The 21676-nt window shown below is 57.6% G+C and overlaps 1 protein-coding gene across 2 annotated transcripts in view; it reads right to left on the bottom strand.

The window, feature by feature from the left end:
- Window positions 1-21676, bottom strand: part of LNX1 (ligand of numb-protein X 1) — a 102443-nt gene that overhangs the window by 33212 nt on the left and 47555 nt on the right. For both annotated transcript variants that reach the window (XM_070048114.2, XM_070048115.2), the window contains 3 exons: window positions 3436-3677; window positions 2801-2956; window positions 901-1103 (listed from right to left, as the gene is read on the bottom strand). In XM_070048114.2, coding sequence (XP_069904215.2) covers window positions 901-1103; window positions 2801-2956; window positions 3436-3677 — 601 coding nt within the window. The remainder of the gene's footprint in view (window positions 1-900; window positions 1104-2800; window positions 2957-3435; window positions 3678-21676) is intronic.

The raw sequence follows: 21676 nt of genomic DNA, 5'->3' as shown, positions 1-21676 counted from the left end.
TCCGTCCATTCTTCCTCCTTTCCACTCAGCTGTCCACTCATCCTCCCACCTCCCTCTCTCTCTCCCTCCATCCCTCCCCCATCCATCCGTCCATCCCTCCCTCCCTCCCATCTGTCCATCCATCCCTCCTTCCCTCCCATCTGTCCATCCATCCCTCCCTCCCTCCCATCTGTCCATCCATCCCTCCCTCCCTCCCTCCCTCCCTCCCTCCTATCTGTCCATCTATCCCTCCATCCGTCCATCCCTCCCTCCCTCCCATCTGTCCATCCATCCCTCCTTCCCTCCCATCTGTCCATCCATCCCTCCCTCCCTCCCATCTGTCCATCCATCCCTCCCTCCCTCCCTCCCTCCCTCCTATCTGTCCATCTATCCCTCCATCCGTCCATCCCTCCCTCCCTCCCATCTGTCCATCCATCCGCCCATCCATCCATTCCTCCCTCCCTCCCATCTGTCCATCCATTCGCCCATCCGTCCATTCCTCCCTCCCTCTCTCGCTCCCTCCCTCCCTCCCATCTGTCCATCCATCCCTCCATCCGTCCATCCCTCCCTCCCTCCCATCTGTCCATCTATCCCTCTCTCCCTCCCTCCCTCCCTCCCATCTGTCCATCCATCCCTCCATCCGTTCATTCCTCCCTCCTTCTCTCCCTCCCTCCATCCCTCCCTCCCATCTGTCCATCCATCCACCCATCCGTCCATCCCTCCCTCCCTCCCATCTGTCCATCCCTCCCTCCCTCCCATCTGTCCATCCATCCACCCATCCGTCCATTCCTCCCTCCCTCCCTCCCTCCCTCCCTCCCTTCCTCCCATCTGTCCGTCCATCTGCCCATCCATCCACCCCCCGCATCCGTCCATCGGCCCCTCCGTCCACATCCCGTTTCAGGCTGGGACAGGTTCCCCCACCTTCAGCACGATGTCCCCCGGCAGGAGCCGGCCGTCCCTGGCGATGGCGCCGTCGCGGTAGATGTGCTGGATGACCATGTGGACCAGCGGCGTCTCGCTGCCCCCCACGAGCCTCATGGAGAGGCTTTCCCGGGGATGCGCGCGGGTGATCTTGACGCTGGTGACCTCCCCGTCCGGAATCAGGTGATACAGCCTCGGATAGGCTGAAAGGCACACAGGCGGCGTTTGTTAGACACCCACCCAGCGACATTTCCACCGCTCATCTCGCCAGAGCCCGGTTCAGCCAAACAGGACCATTCATCGCTCCCCGTGGCTGCGTTCCACTCACCGCCTCTGTGCCAGCCCAACTTCCTCTGCCTGGAATACTTTTCCAACCTGGGCCGAAACCCAATTTTCCCTTCAAGTCTGTTTGAACGATCCCTCTCCCTGGCTCTCCCTGGCCGCCCCGTTCCCCATAACCTTTCTATTATTTTTATTGCACTCCATTTCCAACGATCGCCATTCACGCCCATTTCTCAGGCGCCCCACGGACCCTGGAACCCTGAGGCGTAAAGTCTGGCTGATCCTGCACACAGGTCTGAGCGGACAGGAATGAATGACCTCGTGGGCTCTATGGAACAAGCTGCAGTTCACCCCTTGCTCGCCGAGAGACAAGGCCACAACAATCCTGCTCTCGGTCATCCCCGATCACCCTGAAGGGCCCACCTTTCAGACACGAGGAGTCATCCGTGCCCCCGGACCCTGCTGCCCAGGAATGCACATTAAGAGACCTGCGTCGGGACCCAGAGGTGGCCAATGGCTAGCTGCAGGCGGGGACTGCCAACATCACCGAATTCAGAGCTGCAAGGAGACCCACAGATCACCTGACTTGTGTCTCCAGACTCTGTTTTTAAAAATGTATTTTATTTGAAGGAGGGAGAAGGCGAGATCTCCCATTCTGGCAGTTCACTCCCCAGGTGCCTGCAACAGCTGGGGCTGGCAACTCCGTCCGCGTCTCTCACATGGGTGGCAGGGACCCAACCACTTGAGCCATCACCTGCTGCTTCCTGGGGTGTGCGCCGGCCGGCAGCTGGGATCGGGAGTGGAGCTGCCGCCCTGGCCCGGGGAACTGTGCCACGGGACGTGGGTGTTCCAGCCAGCATCCGGCCACTGCTCCAATGCCCTCCCCTGGGCTCTGCTTTCAGCTGAGGGACCTGCCTTCCCCAAGAAACCTCTCCCAGCCCTGTGGCTCCGCCCCACACCGTGGCCACCTGGCAGCCTGGCAGTGAAGCCTTTACTTCCCAAGTGCGGCTGTTTAAGTGCCGTGAGGGGAAGGCGGCACCGGCCTGGGCATGGCAGAGCCTGCTGGTCTGCAGCACCAGCCCAGAGCCCGGCTGTCTGGGCCTCCGTGGGATCCCCTGCAGCCCCGTGTGGCAGCCAGCAGCCTGGAACAGCACGGCTTCTGCACCCCAGCTGGAACAGAAGTGCGCAGAGGGGTGTTGGGGATGGCGGCTCGGGCTGGAACACGGAGGCCGGGAAGCCTCTGGGCCCTGCCTCTGCGTTTGCCATCTGGAAAGATCTGACACCGCAGGCCTGGCTCTGATAAATTCAGAGGTTCCTCCGCCCCGACCCCCACCCCCGAGAGCGGGCTGCGGCAGGTGTGTGGTATAGGCTGGTGGCCGGGCCACTGGGCTCTGGAGCCCAAGGACTTGAGTTAAACCCTGGTTCTGCATTTCCTAGCTGGGCGACTGGGGGCTGGTGACCCAACCCCCTGGATCTCAGCTCACTCATTGGCCCAATGGGAACAACAAACCTGAAGGGAAGGGAGGGCCACGGGGGCAGGGGTGTGGCTGTCACCCCCAGTGATGGACGTCCCCCTGGAAACACGCCCCTTATCCAGCCTCGCCCAAGGTTCTTTTACCTTCCGGGCCTGCGATGTCTTCAGAACTGTCCCCGCCCTGGCCAGCGGGGCTGGCCACCGCGCCCCCACCACTCTTGGTCCTTCGGAGAGCACTCAGCGCGCGGTTGATTTTCTTAAAGGACCGGCTCCTGATGGTGCACCGCTCAAAGGGCCGTGCTGTGGGAGAGAGAGGAGAGTCGCTGTCCGTGGACAGAATGTCTTTCACGGGTGCACCCGGTCGGCCCCAGCGACTACCGCTGTGTGGCCACATTCTAGCGTCTGCTCACCTACAGGATCTGCTCAACTTTCTACAATGACGTGTTTGCAGCTTGTTGAGAAATCTGTCTTTTTCTTTCTTTCCGGGGCAGAACTGGCTAGAAGAGCATGTGCCCCGGGCAGTGCTGTGTGTGTGTGTGTGTGGGGGGGTGGGTTGAGGACCCCGCAGGCCCCACACCAAGGCACAGACACAGCCTTGGTGATCTGGGATCCTTGGGGCTTTGGTCTGCTTTGCAGACTGGACATTGGGTAAGCTGCCAAAACTACCCCAACAGTTTCCCGTTAAAGCAACATTCCTAGAACTGTCCATGGTGAGTTAGCCACAGAGGGCAATCCCAAGGCACAGAGCCCACCCCCGGACCACTGCCTGTTGGACTCACCCCTGACTGGGTTGCTGTGGCTGGCGTCGGCCACGCTGTTGGCTGCTGGCCCGTCCTCCACCGTGCACACGTAGGCAGGGTTGTCCAGGCCGGGCTCGTCCGCAGCACAGGGGCTGGAGGTGGCTGTGGCGGCCTCTGGGGACAGCGTCGTGGCTGTGAGGCTCGCGCAGCCGTCGGGACAGCCATGCTGGGAGCGCCGCTTCCTTTCCTTGGTCAGGCCGTAGTGGGAGACACCCTTGCAGCTGTGACGAGACCGGGGGACACGGTTGGGACAGGCTCCGGTGGGGCTGCCGTGGTCCAGTCAGAGCCTCTTACAAACCCCAGGGAGGGTGGGTTCCTTCCCCGCCCTCAACCTCCCTCTCCCCACAGAAGTGCTCCGCCGACATGCTGCACTATGACTTGAGAACATGATTGTATTTATTTATTTATTTACTTAAGATTGATTATTCGACAGGGAGAGACACAGACGAGGAGAGACACAGTGAGTGCTCCCACCTGCTGGTTCACTCCCCAGATGCCCTCCGCGGCCAAGGCCAGGGCAGGAGAGATCTGGGAGTCAGGAACTGGACCCAGCTCTCCCGCACAGGTGGCAGAAACCCAGCGACGGCAGCCATCGCCGCTGCCTCCCAGGCTGTGCAGCAGCAGGAAGCCGGAGCCAGGAGCCAGGAGCCAGGGACAGGCATCGAACCCAAGCCCCGTGATGTGCAATGCAGGCATCTGAACAGGAGCTGTAATTAACGGGCCGAATGCCCAGCCCGGAGAAGACAGCTTCTCAAGGCTGCTTATTGTCGTCTCCAAAGCCATCCCAGCAGCGGGTGCTGCACTGGTCACGATGACCACAAGCCCGGGCCTGGAGCCCGGCGATCCGCGGACGCCTGGGCGTGGCGACGCTTCTGCAGGGTTTGCTCTGACCCCGCCCGCTCCAGGTCGCACTCTCTGCTCCTCTGGGTTCTGCTCCCGCAGCACAGAACACAGAATCGGGCTCTTCCCAGGTTCCGTGTGTGCGGCCGTCCAGGACAACAGCATCGCTGTCACCAATAGCCCCAGAAGTTCACTTGGCATCTCCGGTCCCTGGGGACGGGCTGGGGGGCCTCCCTTCTCCAGCCTTGGGCTGCTCTGAACTGGCCCCCGTGCTCCTCCAAGAGCCCAGGCCCAGGGGCTGGGGCTCCCATGAGCTGAAAAATGTCACTCATTGCAGCTGGGAGCTGAAAACAGCGTTTACGATTTTTAACAAAGCCTATTCGTTCCTGCCCATTCATCATCCCTGGAATCAAAAAAACTGGCCGCTCCTAAGCCCCGCCCTTTGTGAGGAAGGCGAGCCACTGGGGTAATAGATGGACTAGGGAGAGACCGGCCGGGGCTCAGGTCGGGGCTGACGCAGTGTGGGTGTCGTGCAGGAGCCTACGGCCACCGCCACGGGGCTCATCACAGCCAGCGGCCCGGTTTCCGTAGGGAGATGGGGATGATCTCACTGTGTTGTGGTGAGGGTTCCACGAGCAGCCACGCCGGCTCCCACGGCTGTGGTGAGGGTGGAAATCACACCAACGAGCCCCTTTAACAACCGGCCACTTGCTGGGGTGGGCCTTCGGCCTAGCAGCTAAGCCACCTGCGCCCCATGTTGGGGTACTTGGTTGCAGTGCTGGCTCCAACCCTGCTCCAGCTCCCTGCTAATGTGCACCCTGGGAGGTGGCAGTGACGGCCCAAACAGTTGGGTCGCCGTGGCCCATGCGGGAGACGTGGGCTGAGCTCCCCGCTCCCTCGGATGGATGCGCTAGTTCATATCAGTTCATTACACAAACCCCGGTGTGACTGAGCTTTATTAAGTACTTCTTTGAGAGCCTGTCTGGTGTGGTGGCTCACGTGTTGGACAGAACCAAACCTCAGCCCACAGCTGATCTGCGTGGGATTCACACTGCCTGTGGACCCAGGGAACCAGCAGGATGGGAGGTCCTGGTGTCTGGACCAGAGTCCTGGCCCTGCTGGGAGTTCTGGGGGAATTTGATTGTCCTGGCCACACTTCCTGTCCTGCACACTTCTTGCTGTGAGGGTTGATAGACATTGAATCTAGTTCCAAGCTAGACGCGGGGGTTCGCCCCTCATCCGCGTTTTGCCCTATGTGGTTTCAGTTCCCCCAAGAGAAACAATTCATGAGCTTTAAGCCACCTGCTGTTATGCGCAGCAAGAGGAGATGACGAGGTTGTGTGTGGTCATGCTCCCCCGCCTGCGTCCAGCATCTCCCTGCTGCCCGTTAGTCATCCAGCAGCCGTCTCAGTCACCAGGCTGACTGCCACAGGATCACAGCTCGCGTTCAAGTCACTCTCATTTTACTTAGCAACGGCCTCAATGTGCAAGAGTAGTGATGCTGGCAATTTAATTACAGTCTAGGATTTTAATGGTTCTATTTGATTTGTTATTGCTAATATTTACTGTGCCTAATGTATACATCATAGATTTGTATAGAGAAACAAACAAACAACACAACATAGCGCCGGCAGAGTTTGGTGCGTCCAGCCGCAGTCTTGGGAACGCAGTCTCACCCTTGGGTAAGGGGGAGCACTGTGCAGAGTAAGTTCTCAACAGACTGCAGCTGCTCCCACAATTCATCCGTTCGAAGACGCTCGTTTGCCTACACTTGAACACGTCTGAGATCAAGATGCACGTGTGATGGACAGGGCTGAGCAGTTTCGGTTGCCCGGCAACAGTCGCAACACACATGTCACAGCCTGGGCATGGCCAGCACAGACACAGGTGTTTGTCGCGTGCCCTCTTGCTGCTACACCACTTTTAAATATCTTTAAAAAGACTGCATTCTGATGACTCGTGGACATGAGAAGTCAGGGTATGTGTGTGTAGAGAGTCTCAGAACCGTACACAGGGTACAAATCTGGCATGGCTGGAGCCAGCATCCTCCCTTAGGAGAAAGGCTGCAATCCCAGCTCCGCTTGCCGGGGGACCGCAGAGCCTCTCTCTGCTCAGCAGGAGCGACTTCCCCAGGCCTGGGCCGTGGGACATTTTCTTATGAGGCTCGCTCTGCAGGGCTGACTTCCACGCCACACCACACCACACCACCCAGGGAAGGTGCCACATGGGTCTGCATGGATTTTGAGGCCACAAGAGAGGCTGGCGTGCCCGGCCCACACACCAGGGGCCCACACACCAGGGGCACATCTTTAGAAGTGTTTGGGAATCAGCTTACGGGTGGCTCACTTCAACATCGCCTTTCCCTGTTGTACATGAAACCTGCTACTTCTCACAACCGCTGGCATCCTGGATGTGCTGAAATGTGGTTGGACATGAGCAGGAAAGGGCTGCAACTGCACGAGCCTGAACCTGAATGGGCTCGTGCTGGCTCAGCTACCCGGCGGAACGTTCAGCTCTGTGCTGGCGGGGAGGTGGCACTGCCCTGCTCAAACACAGCTGAGCGGTTGGTAGGGGGAAATTCACAACCTACAAGAACCACCGTGTGACGGAAAAAGAAGCCAACGTGCACCTGAGCTGCACAAAGTCACAAAGACGTGCACGGGACACTTGCATGAGGCAGCAGCATCTGACCCGCAGAACAGGGGCCGTTCCTGCCAGTGGGTCTGCCCGTGGGCAGCGGTGGTCTTGACCGTGAACTAACCTTCTCCGTACCGCTGGCAGCAAAGCCATAGAGGAGAAGAGTCTGTCAAACATCGGAATCCCAAGGCCGCCTCTTAAAGACACCACTGCTGCTCTCAATGCGTGGGGTTCTGATGACATAGTTTAGAGCCCAGGGAAGAAGTGGGGGAGCAGCCCCAGGTCACGGCTGTCCGTACCACAAGGAGGAAGGGCGCGGAATCGGGAGGCACCCTTTCAGGCTCACAACCTTCTGGTCGGACGAATCGGCGCTTAGAGCAGCTCGTGGTTACGTAACGCCAGCTCTCTCCAGCCACTTGGCTTAGCCAGGGCTCAAGGCACGGAGTGATCCATGAGGTAGCGGCTTGTACTTACTAATTATCTCTTCTGTAGTGACTAATGCAGGGGCCTCTTGATTTATAAGCATGAACGAGGGAAGGCGAGGGGAAGGAGCTGATTAGCTTTGGCCGGAGCGTGGACATATGGTGAGCCCTGGGTTGTGTTCAAAGCAAGCAGGATTTATGCTCTCTTTTAGTTACTCTGAGCACTAAGTACTCTCAGGTGGTGATGGCCGTGAACTTGAAGGATGAACACACGGAACACAGAAAACCATTTTTCAACCAAGCCGCAACTTTGGATGCGCCGCCCGTTCAAAGAAAGGATTCTGAAAATCGGCTTCCTTGGTAATCATGGAGTTGGGAGATGAGCTTGCTGGTAGGGGCAGGCAGAGGCCAACCATCCATCTCTCCCCTGGAGGGGGCAGGGAGAAAGTGAACCCAGGTCCCAAAAGATCCCCACGCCTGTGAGGTCCCTGGCGATGGGGGTAGGGGTGAGGCAGGCTGGATCCAGGCAGAACCAGGGAGCCCGGAGTGGGTGTCCTCCGTGGAGTCGGCCACGCGGGCAGCACAAGCCAGTGTGCAGGCGCGCTGACCCACTTAGGGGACAGGGACAAGCACGGGCGGCAGGGAAGCGAGCCTCTGTGCCCCGCTCACGATGCTGGACCCACCCTGACCCCCCCATCCCTGGAGCTCCCCTGAAGTTCCCCCTCCCCGGCCGCCTCCATGCTCCGCTAGCCTGGAGAGCAGCAACTGCACTTGAAAACGTGGTCGTACTTGGACCCAGGGCTTGCACAGCTATCGGAGTCAGGGGCGGGAAGGCGGCAGGCAGGGCTGGGGGTGAGCAGTGGGTCCCTTTGAAGGGGCGGGGCCCTGCAGGGCTGTCTTAGGGAAGGCAGCCAGTGTCTCCGGGAGAGCCACGGGCAGCTTCAACATTGGCAACAGACTCAGAATTGTTAAAACATTGTGTGGTCCAAAGGAAACACACATGTGCTGGATGGAGCCATCTCCAGGGCGGCCACCAACCTTGGGAGCAGAGGGGCCGGTCCACCTCGGCCTCCCCCGTCCTCCCTCCCTGCACAGAGGTGAGGCGGCCCCCGTGCCCACCCAGGGCCGAGAGTGAGCCTGGACTCTCCAGTGCTCTTGCTGGGCATGGTCAAGGCTAGAATTCAACTGGAAGGTACACGTGGGCCCATGGGGACATAAGCAGGGGACACAATTTCTTTCCCCCTCCGAGGGCCCTGGCAAGGCCGGGAACGGGCAGAGTTCTCCCCACCCAGAGCTGGGTCTGGAGTGAGCGACTGGGAAGCTGGGTGGGGCATGCGCACTGGAGTGGGCCAAGCGGAGACTGTGGCCCTGGGGAGGAGAGGGCTGCGGGGAGGGAGCCACGGCAATTCTGGTGCCTGGAGAAAGTCTTTGCCAGGGAGCCAGGGACCCCAGAGATGGAGGGTGGGCCTGGGGCCTGTGTGTCCAGTCCCCGACTCCATCTCCAAGGCCACGTGCCTGGCCTGGCCTCACCTGCTACCATCCAGTGGTGGGGAATGTCCTTGCAGGGTCACTGGGTCTGGCCCGGCCAAGGCTACCACACGCTGGACTTGAAATTCAGCCCATCTACGGCAGGCTACTTTTTCAGTTGATGATTCTGTATGGCCTACGGATGCTGCTAGAAATACCCAAATGGCCCTCGGCAGAAAGCAAGCATCCCCGCCCTCGCTGCATTGTGACCGCACCTGCCCGCGGAACCACGTGCTGGTGCTGATGGGACCGAGTCCCACCTCCCGGGTTGTCCCGGGCCTCCCCGATCGGTGCCACGCCGGAGTGGTGGTCTAGAAGCCAGCTGGGAGGTGCAGTGTGGACCTGCAGGGACACCGCGTGGGACTCCCTCGCTGCCCCACTGGCTCCGTCACCCACGTGGCGCACAGATGAGCGTGTGGGGCTGCAGGGGCAGGGCCTTGTCCAAGGCCACAGGGTGGAGCTGGGTCTGAGCCCGGGCGGCGGGCCCTTGCTCTCCCTGCTCCTGGCTGCTGTCCCCGAGCGTCCCCTCGGCTCCACGCCGTCCCTGGCTGACTGCCAGGTGCCGTCAGCACACCAGAATCCTCCTCACCAGAAGCCCTGCCAGCTTCTTGCAGTGTCAGGAAATCGAACCCGAAGTGCTTCCCACCGCACAGGCCCCGCCCCCTTCAGACCCCCCTCCCTTCTCTCTTCCTTCCTCTCAACAACCTGCAGCTGAGCGAGAAGCATCTAGAAGCCAGTGACTCGGCTCGGCTCCGTCTGTGCCCTATCCCCCTGTGCGTTCCTCCTGCCCACATCCAGCCCCTACGCGTTCCTCCTACCCGTGTACTCAGAGCAGAGCTGCCACGGGTCCCTCGGGGCGGGCTCTCTGTCTCCCTCCAACGCAGGACCCGCGCCCGACGCGCGGATCGCCAGCCTCATCGCCACTTTCGCCGGCACAGCCTCCCTGCGCGGCCCCAGACCTGCCGCGTGGGCGTCTTCCCTGCCTGCAGGGCCCTGCCCCAGACTGGCCCCTGCCTTGCTCCCTTACCTCCCCACGGCCTCTGGGAAAATTCACCCTCACCATCCTCCGTGCAAAGCCGTGGCAGCTTTCCTGGCACGCCCTGCCTCTCCTCTGCTTCCCTCTTTGTCGGTGTGTGCAGGCTGCCAAGGGCGGGCATTTGGGTTTGTTCATTGTTCAATCTCCAGTGCCCACCACAGTGATGGCAAAGCCAAGGTGCTCAGTTGGGCGTGAGAACTGCTCATCTTCTCAATTTATGCTATTTATTTGAAAGTCAGAGTTACAGAGAGAGAGAGAGAGACATACAGAGATAGAGGAGAGAGTTCTTCCTTCTGTTGGTTCATTCTCCCAAATGGCTGCGATGGCCAAGGCTGGGCCAGGCTGAAGCCAGGAGCCAGGAGCTTCCTCCAGGTCTCCCATGCAGGTGCAGGGGCCCAAGCACTTGGGCATCTTCCACTGCTTTCCCAGGCCATAGCAGAGAGCTGGATGGGAAGTGGAGCAGCTAAGACTGGAACCAGTTACCAAATGGGATGCCAGCACTGCAGGCAGTGGCTTAACCTGCTACACTACAATGCTGGTGCCCTCCCATACTTCTTTAATAATTTTGATAGAATTTTATATTTCAGGGGCTGGCCCTGTGGTGTAGCAGGTAAAGCTGCTGTCTGCAGTGCTGGGACCCCATATGGGCGCTAGTTCGAGTCCCGGCTGCTCGACTTCTGATCCAGCTCTCTGCTATGGCCTGGGAAAGCAGTGGAAGATGGCCCAAGTCTTTGGGTCCCTGCACCCATGTCAGAGACCCAGAAGAAGCTCCTGGCTCCTGGCTTCAGATTGGTGCAGCTCTGGCCATTGCGGCCAATTGGGGGAGTGAACCAGCGGATGGAAGACCTCTCTCTCTCTCTCTTTCTCTCTCTCTGTCTCTGTCTCTCTCTGCCTCTCCTTCTCTCTCTGTGTAACTCTGACTTTCAAATAAATAAATAAGTCTTAAAAAAAAGACCCCAGTGTCATAGGGTCCTTCAGGTATAAAAAGAACTATATATGTCAAACAATATTTGAGAGATGAGAGAGAGAGAGAGAGAGAGAGAGAGAGACTTTCTGCCTCCTGGTTCAGTCCCCAAATTCCTGTAACAGCTGTGTGCAGGCGAGGCTGAAGCTCGGAACCAGGAATTCAGTCTGGGTCTCCCACGGGGGAGGCAGGGAAGCGACTCCTTGAGCCATCACCTGCTGCCTCCCCGGATGCACGTGAACAGGAAGCTGGAATGAGCAGCGGAGCTGGTACTGGAACGCAGGCGCTCCAGTGTGGGACGCGGGCGTCCCGAGCCGCACCTTAGACCCTGTGCCAAAGCCTGCCCCATTATGTGGGCTGTAAGACTATTATGCATGTAACAGGAATAAAGAGAAATGAATACCATATGCTTTCTCTCGATGAATTCTGCCGGCACAGTGGGGTTTTTTTAAGAGTGATAATGAAATGTGTGGTTTTTTTTTTTTTTTTCAATTCAAAGAGCATCAATGGATGACTTAAGAAAGCCGGCGCAGGAAGTGGACAACGCAGGCTTCTGTGTTCAGAACCGAATCTTGCCCGCTACCCTCCAGCAACGTGACTTCGGCCAGCTCCTCCATTCCTCTCTGCCTTGTTTCCCACGTGTGGACTGGGCACAGTGACGTCCACTCCCCGTGAGGGTTTACGGATGCCTGCCAAGTGCCCAGCAGTCCCTGGACTGCAGCTGCAACCCATCAGCAGTAACCAGCGCGAGTGCGAGGCATCGAGGCACAGCGCTAGGCATTGTGGATGCAAAGAAAGCGCCTCCCAGCGTGTGCTGGCACGGACGCAGAAGCACACGACCGGGCGGGGGTGGGGGGCGGCGGAGTTGAGCAGGGGCCACCCACGGTGCTCGGGGCTATCCGGGAGGGCTTCTCAGGGGAGGTGAAATCGGAGCTGAGTCTGGGAGAACCAGACTGGCCTAGCAGACCAGGCAAGAACACCACACGCCAAGGCCCCCAAGACTCAAGTCCACAGCAAGTGCGCGGAGGAGTGGCTGTGGCAGACTCTGCCCCAGGTGACGGTGACAAGGAAGAGCAGGGCTGAGGCGACACCAAGGAGCAGACGAGGTGCTGGGTCCCGGACACCTGACCACAGTCCACGTCTCCACTGCTGGGGTAGGCGGGGCTAAGCCGTGCCACGCGGGAGGGGACAGGAGCGGGCAGGAGGGAGCAGTGCCCCCCCACCCTGTAACCCCTCCCACCCCCAGCACTTACACCCTTGGAGGTGACACGTATGGCGATCGCTCCCTTTCAATGCCCGGTTTCCCCAACAGAAACATGCCCCCCCCCCCAGAGGCGCGGGGGAGGGGCTGCCCGACAGGTTCTGCAAGCAGTTATTATTTTTTTTTTAAATGCTTTCAATTGTGTTGGCCCAGATTTGTTTTAATAGCTGCTGGCTGTTTTCTTTTCTTTTTTTTTATTGGGAGTAGGCAGGCTATACGTTTTAAAGACATGATAACAACTAATATTTTGTAATTCCTTTAATGCAAAGCACCAGAAATCTGTGTGTATGTGCGTGAGATAAAAATAACTGTCCCAGTCAACTGTTAAACCAGCCCCAGTGGGGTTCCTGCGGCCCACCCCTGAGAAGGGCCCACCCTTGCTAATTGAGTCCCGACCGCTCACTTGGCAAAGCCGCGCCTCTGGGATGCAGGCCTCCGGGCCTCCACACAGAAGTCTCCTGGGGTCTCTCGAGCCCATGCCAGAGGAGTATTTTCTACATTTCACTCTCCAAACCTGCGGCGTGGTTTAAGAACTTCAGATAAAGTCCTGCCCAGTTTGAGTTATTCCTGTACCCCTCTAATTTAAGACCCCCAAGACCTCGGATGGAAGGACACGGCCACCCACATAGCTCCCAGAACTACACGTGAAAATAACCACTAGCATTCTGTGTGGTCACGGGTGAAGGAATTTCCAGTTAATACGTAACAGAGGTCGACAGAGGTCATCGGTCCGGCAAGCCCACGGTAGACCCTGAGTGTGAACTTGAACCTGAATGGCCCTGCTTTGGAGAGCCGATGGGCTTCTTGCATCACCACCAACCACAGACTGCTTCTCCTCATTAGCCCCCTTCATCTGCCTCCACCCCACTGGGAGAACGTCCCCAGCTCGTCCCACCACCCATTTCCCTCGTCCATGAACACCAGAAGAGGCAAACTCAGAGCTAGACAGCCCTGTGGAAGCAGGGGCTGCTGGCTCCCAGGCTCCTCCCAGAGAGGAGGCGACAGGTGCAACGTGCCGGGGAACACCACCGCCAACCGAGGCCGGCCCACTCGACTAGGTGCACCCAAGATGCCAACACAGCGCTGACTTTCGGGCGGTGGGGGCAGCCAGGAAGAGGCAGCACCTGCCTGTACCCCACGCTGACTTCCCCTTTGCTATCTTTTTTCTATTAGTTTCCAGAGTGGGGGTGAGAATCCGCAGCTAGAGCCTGCCAGCCTTCAAAGCTCAACTCACAAAGTCATAGCCAATGCCTCCCGGCGATTCTCATCTCCTCCCCGTGGGACACACCCCCTCGGGTGCCCACTTTGCCTATGAGAGACTAAGGCACAGAGAGACTCGGCTGTTCTCCTGGGCTCACACAGCTGGCAAGCAGAGTGCTGGGACCTGGACAGCACCGTGGTGGAGACGTGCACCCTGGTGGCTGGTCACTGGGAGGTGAGGGACACGAAGCCGCGACCTATCTTCATGGCCACTCCCAAGCTGCTTCTGCAAGGGGCAAGGACGTCCTGCTCTGATCACGGCGGCACCTTTGGCCCACGGTGGACGGGCAGGAGCTGCGAGCGCCACGCGGCCGGGCTTGGCTTGTGCCCGTCATCAGGGCCAGGCGTCAGGGCCACCGGCTTCCCCTGGGGCTTGCTGTCTCCCTGCCACACTTCCGGCTGAACAGAAACCCGATGGGCACCTCTGGGTGATTCACTTCTTCCACCTCTAGAGGGAGCTCCTTCGCCCAGGCACCCGGAAGTCACACTTAGGGCAGGGGTTGTGGGTGGAGGGGAGGCTGGTGTGCCCCTTCCCTTTGCGGCCAGGAGCGCCTCTTCCCTCCCGGGTCACAGCAGTGCTCGGGGTGGGCACCGTCCTATCAAGCACCACCCCAGCTGGGTTATTTTGTTCCCATTTCACAGATGAGGACAATGCGGCTTAGAGGTTAGGGTTATGACGCAGCAGGAACGTGAAAGAGCTGAAGTCACACAGAGCTCTCCTGGGATCTCGTTGCTGGCTTCAACCCGGTATCTCTCCATCAGGTTACACTGGGGCCGGCACTGTGGCACAGCGGGTTAAAGCCCCAGCCTGCAGGGCCGGCACCCCATATGGCTGCAGCTGGCTGCTCCAATTCTGATCCAGCTCTCTGCTGTGGCCTGGGAAAGCAGTGGAAGATGGCCCAGGTCCTTGGGCTCCTGCACCCATGTGGGAGACTTGGAAGAAGCTCCTGGCTCCTGGCTTCGGATTGGCACAGCTCCAGCTGTTGCAGTGATCTGGGGAGTGAACCAGCAGATGGAAGACTTCTCTCTTCTCTCTCTCTCTCTCTCTCTCTGCCTCTCTGTAACTCTGACTTTCAAATAAATGAATAAATCTTAAAAAAAAAAAAAAAAGTAACACCCCCCCCCCCTTCCACAGGCTGGGCAGTTCTGAGCACTGTATCCACTACTCATATAATTCTTATAACAACCTAGTGAGCTAGGGTGGTTACTGCCTCCATTTTGCAAATATGGAAACTTCACCCGAGGTTAGCTTGCCAGGGCCCCACAGTTAGCATCCAGGAAGAGCCGGGGCCATCAGGCCCCAGATCACTGGGTCAGGCCCCGCACGGCAGCCTCAGGCGGAGCTCAGAACTCAGTAACCCTATAGTCGGCTGAGTTTTACACTGACGAACTAGCGTGGCCTGCAAATGACGGCACAAATATCCACGTAGGCCTCGGCAGAGAAAAGGGCCCCCACCCAATTCCGGGGGGCGGGCAGCCCGTTTCCCCGGGGCGGACCTGGGTCTTGAGAAGCAGCTTCCAGGTTTACAACCGGCCAGCTGGGGCTGACGTTGGGATGCAGCGGCTGAGCTGCCACGCGGATCCTCTCAAGTCCCAGCTGCTCCACTATTTTTTTTAAGATTTATTTATTTATTTATTTGTACAGCGGAGTTACAGAGAGGCAGAGGCAGAGGCAAAGGCAGAGAGAGAGACAGAGACAGAGAGAGAGGTCTTCCATCCACTGGTTCACCCCCCAAATGGCTGCAATGGCCGGAGCTGCACCAATCCAAAGCCAGGAGCCAGGAGCTTCTTCCGGGTCTCCCACCTGGGTGCAGGGGCCCAAGGACTTGGGCCATCTTCTACTGCTTTCCCAGGCCATGGCAGAGAGCTGGATGAGAAGTGGAGCAGCCGGGACTCGAACCAGCACCCATATGGGACGCTGGTACTGCCCGTGGCTGCTTTACCTGCTACGCCACAGCGCCAGCCCCTGCTCTATTTCTTCTTCTTCTTCTTCTTCTTCTTCTTCTTCTTTTTTTTTTTTGACAGGCAGAGTTAGTGTGAGACAGAGACAGAGAGAAAGTCTTCCTTCCATTGGTTCACCCCTCCCCCCCCCCAAGTGGTTGCTACTGCCAGCACGCTGCACCAATCCGAAGCCAGGAGCCAGGTGCTTCCTCCTGGTCTCTCATGTGGGTGCAGGGCCCAAGCACTTGGGCCATCCTCCACTGCACTCCCAGGCCACAGCAGAGAGCTGGCCTGGAAGAGGAGCAACCGGGACAGAATCCGGTGCCCTGACTGGGACTAGAACCTGGGGTGCTGGCGCTGCAGGCAGAGGATTAGCATACTGAGCCGAGGCGCCGGCCCCCTGCTCTACATCTAATCCAATTCCCTGCTAACGCACCTGGGAAGGCAGCAGAGGATGGCCCAGGTCCTTGGGCCCCTGTACCTGCGTACCAGATGAACCTCCTGGCTCCTGGCTTTGACCTGGCCCAGCCCTAGCCATGCGGCCATCTGGGGAACCAGTGGGTGGAAGATATCTGTCTGTCTCTCTCTGTAACTGCCTTTCAAACAAATCAATAAATCTTAAAAAAAAAAAAAAAAGCAAAAAAGCTGGTCAGTCCCAGGCCAAGCAGAGGAGCGAGTGATCTGCACGTGGCCAACGCAGAGTTTAAGGTCGGAGTTGTGATCCACAGGCTCTGAACCGTGGCACCGTGCTGTGTGGCCGTCCTCTGTTTCTCCCGCAAACGCGATGCCTTCCTTCCCCTGCGCTTAGACCGACGGTGAACCACCAGGGTTTGCCCAACCCCTCCCTGGGCCCGGTGTCACGGCTCCCACAGCCACATGAGGCTGTGTCCTTGCTCCGAGCCTGGCCGTGTGTGGTGGAGAGATCCCACTTGGGCTCTTTTGGGCCAGATCTTGTTGCATGAAACAAACAAAACTCGTATTTTTCCAGTTTCCCTGTGTGCTAAATGTGCTTCTTCCCCCTTTACCATGCAGTCCCAGGAAGCAAGCTTACTCCTCTGTAAACCATATTTCCCTTTCCCCAAGCTGTGTTCTGCAGAGGGCGGAGCAGAGCGATGTTCTGTCCCTGGGGCGCAAGGAGCTGATTCTACACAGGGCGCTCCAACAACTCTGTGCGGAATGGAATTAAGGAAGTTCATTGTGGGGGAAAAATTTGAAGTGCATGCATGTTTTCTTCCTAATACGTATTTCCAGGATCTGATTGAAGACATCCCATATCAAATGTAAAAAAAGCTATAAATATTATAGAATGCACTTGTACACACTTAAGATATCTATATGTATAGGTGTATACGTATATTAAGATGCATAGATGTAGGGCTGACACTGTGGCACAGCTGGTTAACGCCCTGGCCTGCAGTGCTGGCATCCCATATGGGTGCCGGTTCATGTCCTGGCTGCTCCACTTCTGATCCAGCTCCCTGCTAATGTGCCTGGGAAGGCAGTAGAAGATGGCTCAAGCCCTTGGGCCCCTGCACCCCTGTGGGAGACCCAGAAGAAGCTCCTGGCTCCTGGCTTCAGATCAGCTCAGCTCTGGCCATTGCAGCCATTTGGGGAGTGAACCAGCAGATGGAAGATGTGGGGAGCAACCCGGACTAGACTAAGTTACTGGAATTAAGACTTATTCTCTGCATCTGCTCTCCCACAATATGGCGCTGAGAAGGGAAACAGCTTCTACACATCTGCCTCCAGTTCAACCAATAAACTGTAGGACCTGCTCCTGATTGGAGGAGAGCAGCGTACTCGGCGTGTGGGTAGCAGAGTTGGGATTGGTGGAAGAGGACTATAAAGGAGGAGAGAGACAGCATGCACCAGGAACATCTGAGGGAACACCTGTGCAGCCCCCGAGAGAGCCGGGAGAGAGCCGGCCGGCAGTGTGCCGCTCCCCCGCGGAAGTGGGGAAAGTGGCCAGGGGGAACCGCCCTTCCACGGAGGTGGAAGGGACGGCAGCCGACCCGGGAAGAACCAGCAGCAAACCCGGGGAGGGCCGAGCAGACAAAAGAACAGCGCAGGGTCCTGTGTCGTTCCTCCACGAAGACGGGGAGCGACAGGAAGACCTCTCTCTGTCTTTCCCTCTCTCTGTAATCATCTTTGAAATAAATAAAATAAATCTTTTTTTAGAAAGATGTGTAGATGTATTTGTGTGTGTATACACATGCACCTACATATTCAAGAAGCTTGTAGAAACTCCAAAATTTGTAGAAAAATGGCATTAGAAGATACATTTTTGTTACAAAAAACTTTGCAAATGCATGTGGGTTTTTCATAATGCGCATTTTCACACCAGCTTTTTGCAGACCCAGCACGCCATACCAGGCAACTGAAAATCTCTTCTCCATCTCTCTCCCACCAGGCACAGCTCTCAGCTCTTGCTCTGCTCGATTCTGTTCACTGGGCACCGTCCCGGCACTCAACAAGGCTTCTCATGGTCAGGCCAGTGGACAACTGCCCCTCGTCCCATCAGCCCCATCCCTGCCACGGGCCCTTGTCCAGGCTGGCCGCCATGCAGACAGACCCAGCTTGCACACGCCGATCTCACACTCGCCACTGAAACTCCGCCGGCAGCTCGCCTCTCTGAGCACCCGTTCCCTCCAGGAATAGCGGGGAGATGACTGAAGTCTGCAGGCCACGGGCATGAGAACCGGTGCTCCTGAGCCTGTCCCTTGGCTGGTTAGTGACGTCACGGGCAACTAGACAGGCAGGGGGCAGACAGGACGGTGGGGGCCCGGCTCAGCCCAGGACCTCAGCCCTCATTTCACACCGATGCTGCCCCGGGCCTCTTCACCTAACGGCACCCCTGAGAGCAGGTGTCGGGGCGCCCGTGCTTTCCACCATGCCTCCAGGTGCAGGGCATGACCGACAGTCACGAAATCCTCCTCCATTTTGTTACAAATAGAAATAGTCCCCCCGCCCCCAACCACCTTTTTTTCCTGATTCCAAATGTCCTTGAGGTTCAGAGAAGACAAGTTCAAAAAGACAACTAAGAAGAAAAAGAAGAAAACCTATAATTCCAACCCAGTGGAGGCTCCTCTGTTAGGGTTCGGTTTCCATTCTCTGCAGGCAGGCTCGTGAGTGCGAGCACGCTCACGCTCACGCACACACGCACACACGCACACACACAGGATTCTGCAGTTTTGCCACATTTTTAAGGACTGGGCTTCCTCTCCTATCTGATGGGGCCACCTGGGAAGATTCTAGAACTGCAGCTTCAGCAGGTACCCCAGGTCAATTCAGGCCGACTCCCCACGGCACACTGGTGTGAGTCAGTACAGCTCCCAGGTGATTCCAATGTGTAGCTGGGGTTCGAACCCCAAACCTCCTCACTGCTTGAATCACACACATTGTGCTTAGAACGGACCGTCCACTGCCCAGACACTGCTATGTGAATTCCTGAAATCACTGCACGGTTGACATGGGGTTGACCAGATGTCCTGACTCCCAGCGGCTACTGAGTTACGCCCTGATCTGACCTGCAGGCAGCAGTGGGAAAATGTGTGGGTGAAGACTGAGGCAGTGGGTGGGGCTCCTTTCTCCACTGCGGGGACACTTGGACTCGGCTGGGGAAGAGTGATGGCTGCCTTCCACCTCCTCCACTGCAGGAGTTGCAGGTGGAGAACGGGGGGTGACTTTGGGGATGGATCAAGGAACACAGCTTGGAAAGGAAATGGGGTAAGGTTGGGGTGCCCTGCGCACTTAGCCATCGGTCTGCAGCGTCAGCCCGCACAGAACATCTTATCCAAGACGCCGGCAGTTGCTTCTTACAGTTTTATTCACTTGCACAATATAGTGAGATAACCCCAGGCAAACAACCCACGAAGGGGTGGTCAGTCTGATCGCGAAACACGCCCAAAGCGTGTGTCTTACTCAAGCATATGCTGAAAGACCACCGGCACGCAACAGCGACGGGTTTCTGCGCCGTAAGATAAGCCGCATCGAGACTCTCTTCCCACGCTTTTAAGTGGCTGACCCCCTGGCATGAAATCTACGGGATCCTCCTCGGTCCCTAACAATGAAGCTAAGATCCTGCCGGAGCCACGCCCAGGATCTGATCTGCGAACACTCGCTGACTGAGCACGTGGGGATGCGTCGTTAACGCGATTCTTGAGTCTGTAAAACCATTCCTGCCTTGACAACCCCACATGAGAAGTGAGATGGCTTCAGGGACACCTCTGCTTTTCCGTCATCTCGCTGGTTTCCACGCTCACCACTCCCCGCCCCTCCCCACGCACACACACCAAGGGTATAACATCCCCGAGGGGACGGCAATGCCTGAGGGGCTCTCTGGGGGTGATTTTTGGTAAACGGAGGGGAGGGCTCGCACAGGGCAAAGGCTCCCTCTTTGCTGTCACCTCGGATCCTGCACCGTGTGTGGCTTGGGTTCCTTGTTAAATCCTAAGCATGGTCTAAGCTCCCCTTTCTCACACGTGGGAGCTTGCCCACTTAACTCCTTGTCTATTGACCTCTTTAGGAATCCGATAGTCCCGAGGGGAGAAACGGCGAGGTAGGGGAAGAGAGAAGGAAGCCGGAGTGAAACCCAAACTTGGGCCACATTGCCAGCCACTCAGTTATTGCTCAACTTGCCCGGGGGTGCAATCAGCAGAGAACCAAGCTGAAACCCATGGGGTCAAACATTTCAGTTATTCCAGGAGTTAACCGAGGCCCCGGATGAGTCGGGGCGACACGACCTTCCAGACTGTCCAGGTCATGCCTGCACTCATCTGCCAAGAGGGGGAGCAGCAGTCTCGGCGGGGGGGGGCTGCTGAGTTTACCCCAGCCAGCAGTCAGGTCTCCACACCAGGGGATCGGTGCTGGCGTCCCTAGGGTCTCCACTCCTCTGGCTACTGTACGTTTTTGTTAAGGTGCTAGGCATCGGGTTAAGCTGCTGCTTGCAACACTGGCACCCCGTATCAGAGCGCGGGTTCCAGTCCTGGCTGCTCCACTTTCAAGGCAGTGCCCTGACGTGCCTGCGAAAGCAGCAGAAGGTGGCTCAAGTGCTTGGGTCCCTGGAGAGTGTGAAGAAGTCCCAGGCCCCTGGCTTCAGCCTGGCCCCGTGCTGGCTGTTGCGGCCATTTAGGGAGTGAACCAGAGGATGGATGATCTATATCTCTCCCTCCCTGCCCCTCTGCCTTTCAACTAAATAAAGTAAATCTTAGAAAACATATGCTTTCATTTATTATATGTTGCTGATCATAAATACGGAGGGCTTCCGGCTAGATCAAAGAACAGGATTCTCCCGGGAACCTTGCAAGGAGACACCAACCTGGGCATGGGTTTGGAGTCCTGACAGGGAATACCTAAAAGACTACGCTCGAGGGAGAATGCTGCATTTCAAAACTGGACAACGATCACCTCAAGCTCTCAAGCTGTGCGACGTTCCCAACGTAAATATTGTATAAAATTGTCGCTCCCCGTCTTCGTGGAGGAACAACACAGGACCCTGCGCTGTTCTTCTGTCTGCTCGGCCCTCCCCGGGTTTGCTGCTGGTTCTTCCCGGGTTGGCTACCATCCCTTCCACCTCCGTGGAAGGGCGGTTCCCCCTAGCCACTTTCCCCACTTCCGCGGGGGAGCGGCACACCGCCGGCCGGCTCTCTCGGGGGCTGCACAGGTGTTCCTTCAGATAGATGTTCCTCTTAGATGTTCCTGGTGCATGTTGTCTCTCTCCTCCTTTATAGTCCTCTTCCACCAATCCCAACTCTGCTACCCACGCTGCTCTCCTCCAATCAGGAGCAGGTCCTACAGTTTATTAGTTGAACTGGAGGCAGCTGTGTAGAAGCTGTTTCCTCCTCTCCCAGTGCCATATTGTGGGAGAGCAGATGCATAGAATAAGTCTTAATTCTAGTAACTTAGTCTAGTCCGAGTTGCTCCCCACAAAAATAACTTGCATAAACATATTGTATAAAACAACTTGTGCAACATCAGACAGGGGATGGGCACTGGGCACGGTGATCAGATGCTGCTCGGGGTGCCTGCGTCTCATACGGGAGCCCTGGCTTCAAGCTCGGGCTCTGTTTCTGGTTCCAGCTTCCTGCCATGTGCACCCTGGGAATTCTCGCCTCCTGGGCGTTGGGGGAAGAGGTCTTTCTGTTCTCTCTCCTTCTGTGTCTCTACCTCACAAGGAAGATCCATACACGAAAGAGAAACAATAAAATCAGACAGTTGGAAGATGAGCGTAGAAGCAGCTTTTGAAACTCCAGGAGAAGGCAGACCCAGACCTGGGACACACGTCACTCTGCAGCCAGGTGGCCTGAGACCCTGGGCCCGCTCTGCTTGCCGAT

This window comes from Oryctolagus cuniculus, chromosome 8 (genome assembly GCF_051225735.1).
Source record: "Oryctolagus cuniculus isolate XC-2025 breed Fujian yellow rabbit chromosome 8, ASM5122573v1, whole genome shotgun sequence".
NCBI lineage: Eukaryota > Metazoa > Chordata > Mammalia > Lagomorpha > Leporidae > Oryctolagus > Oryctolagus cuniculus.
This window is presented reverse-complemented; position numbering and strand designations above follow the sequence as displayed.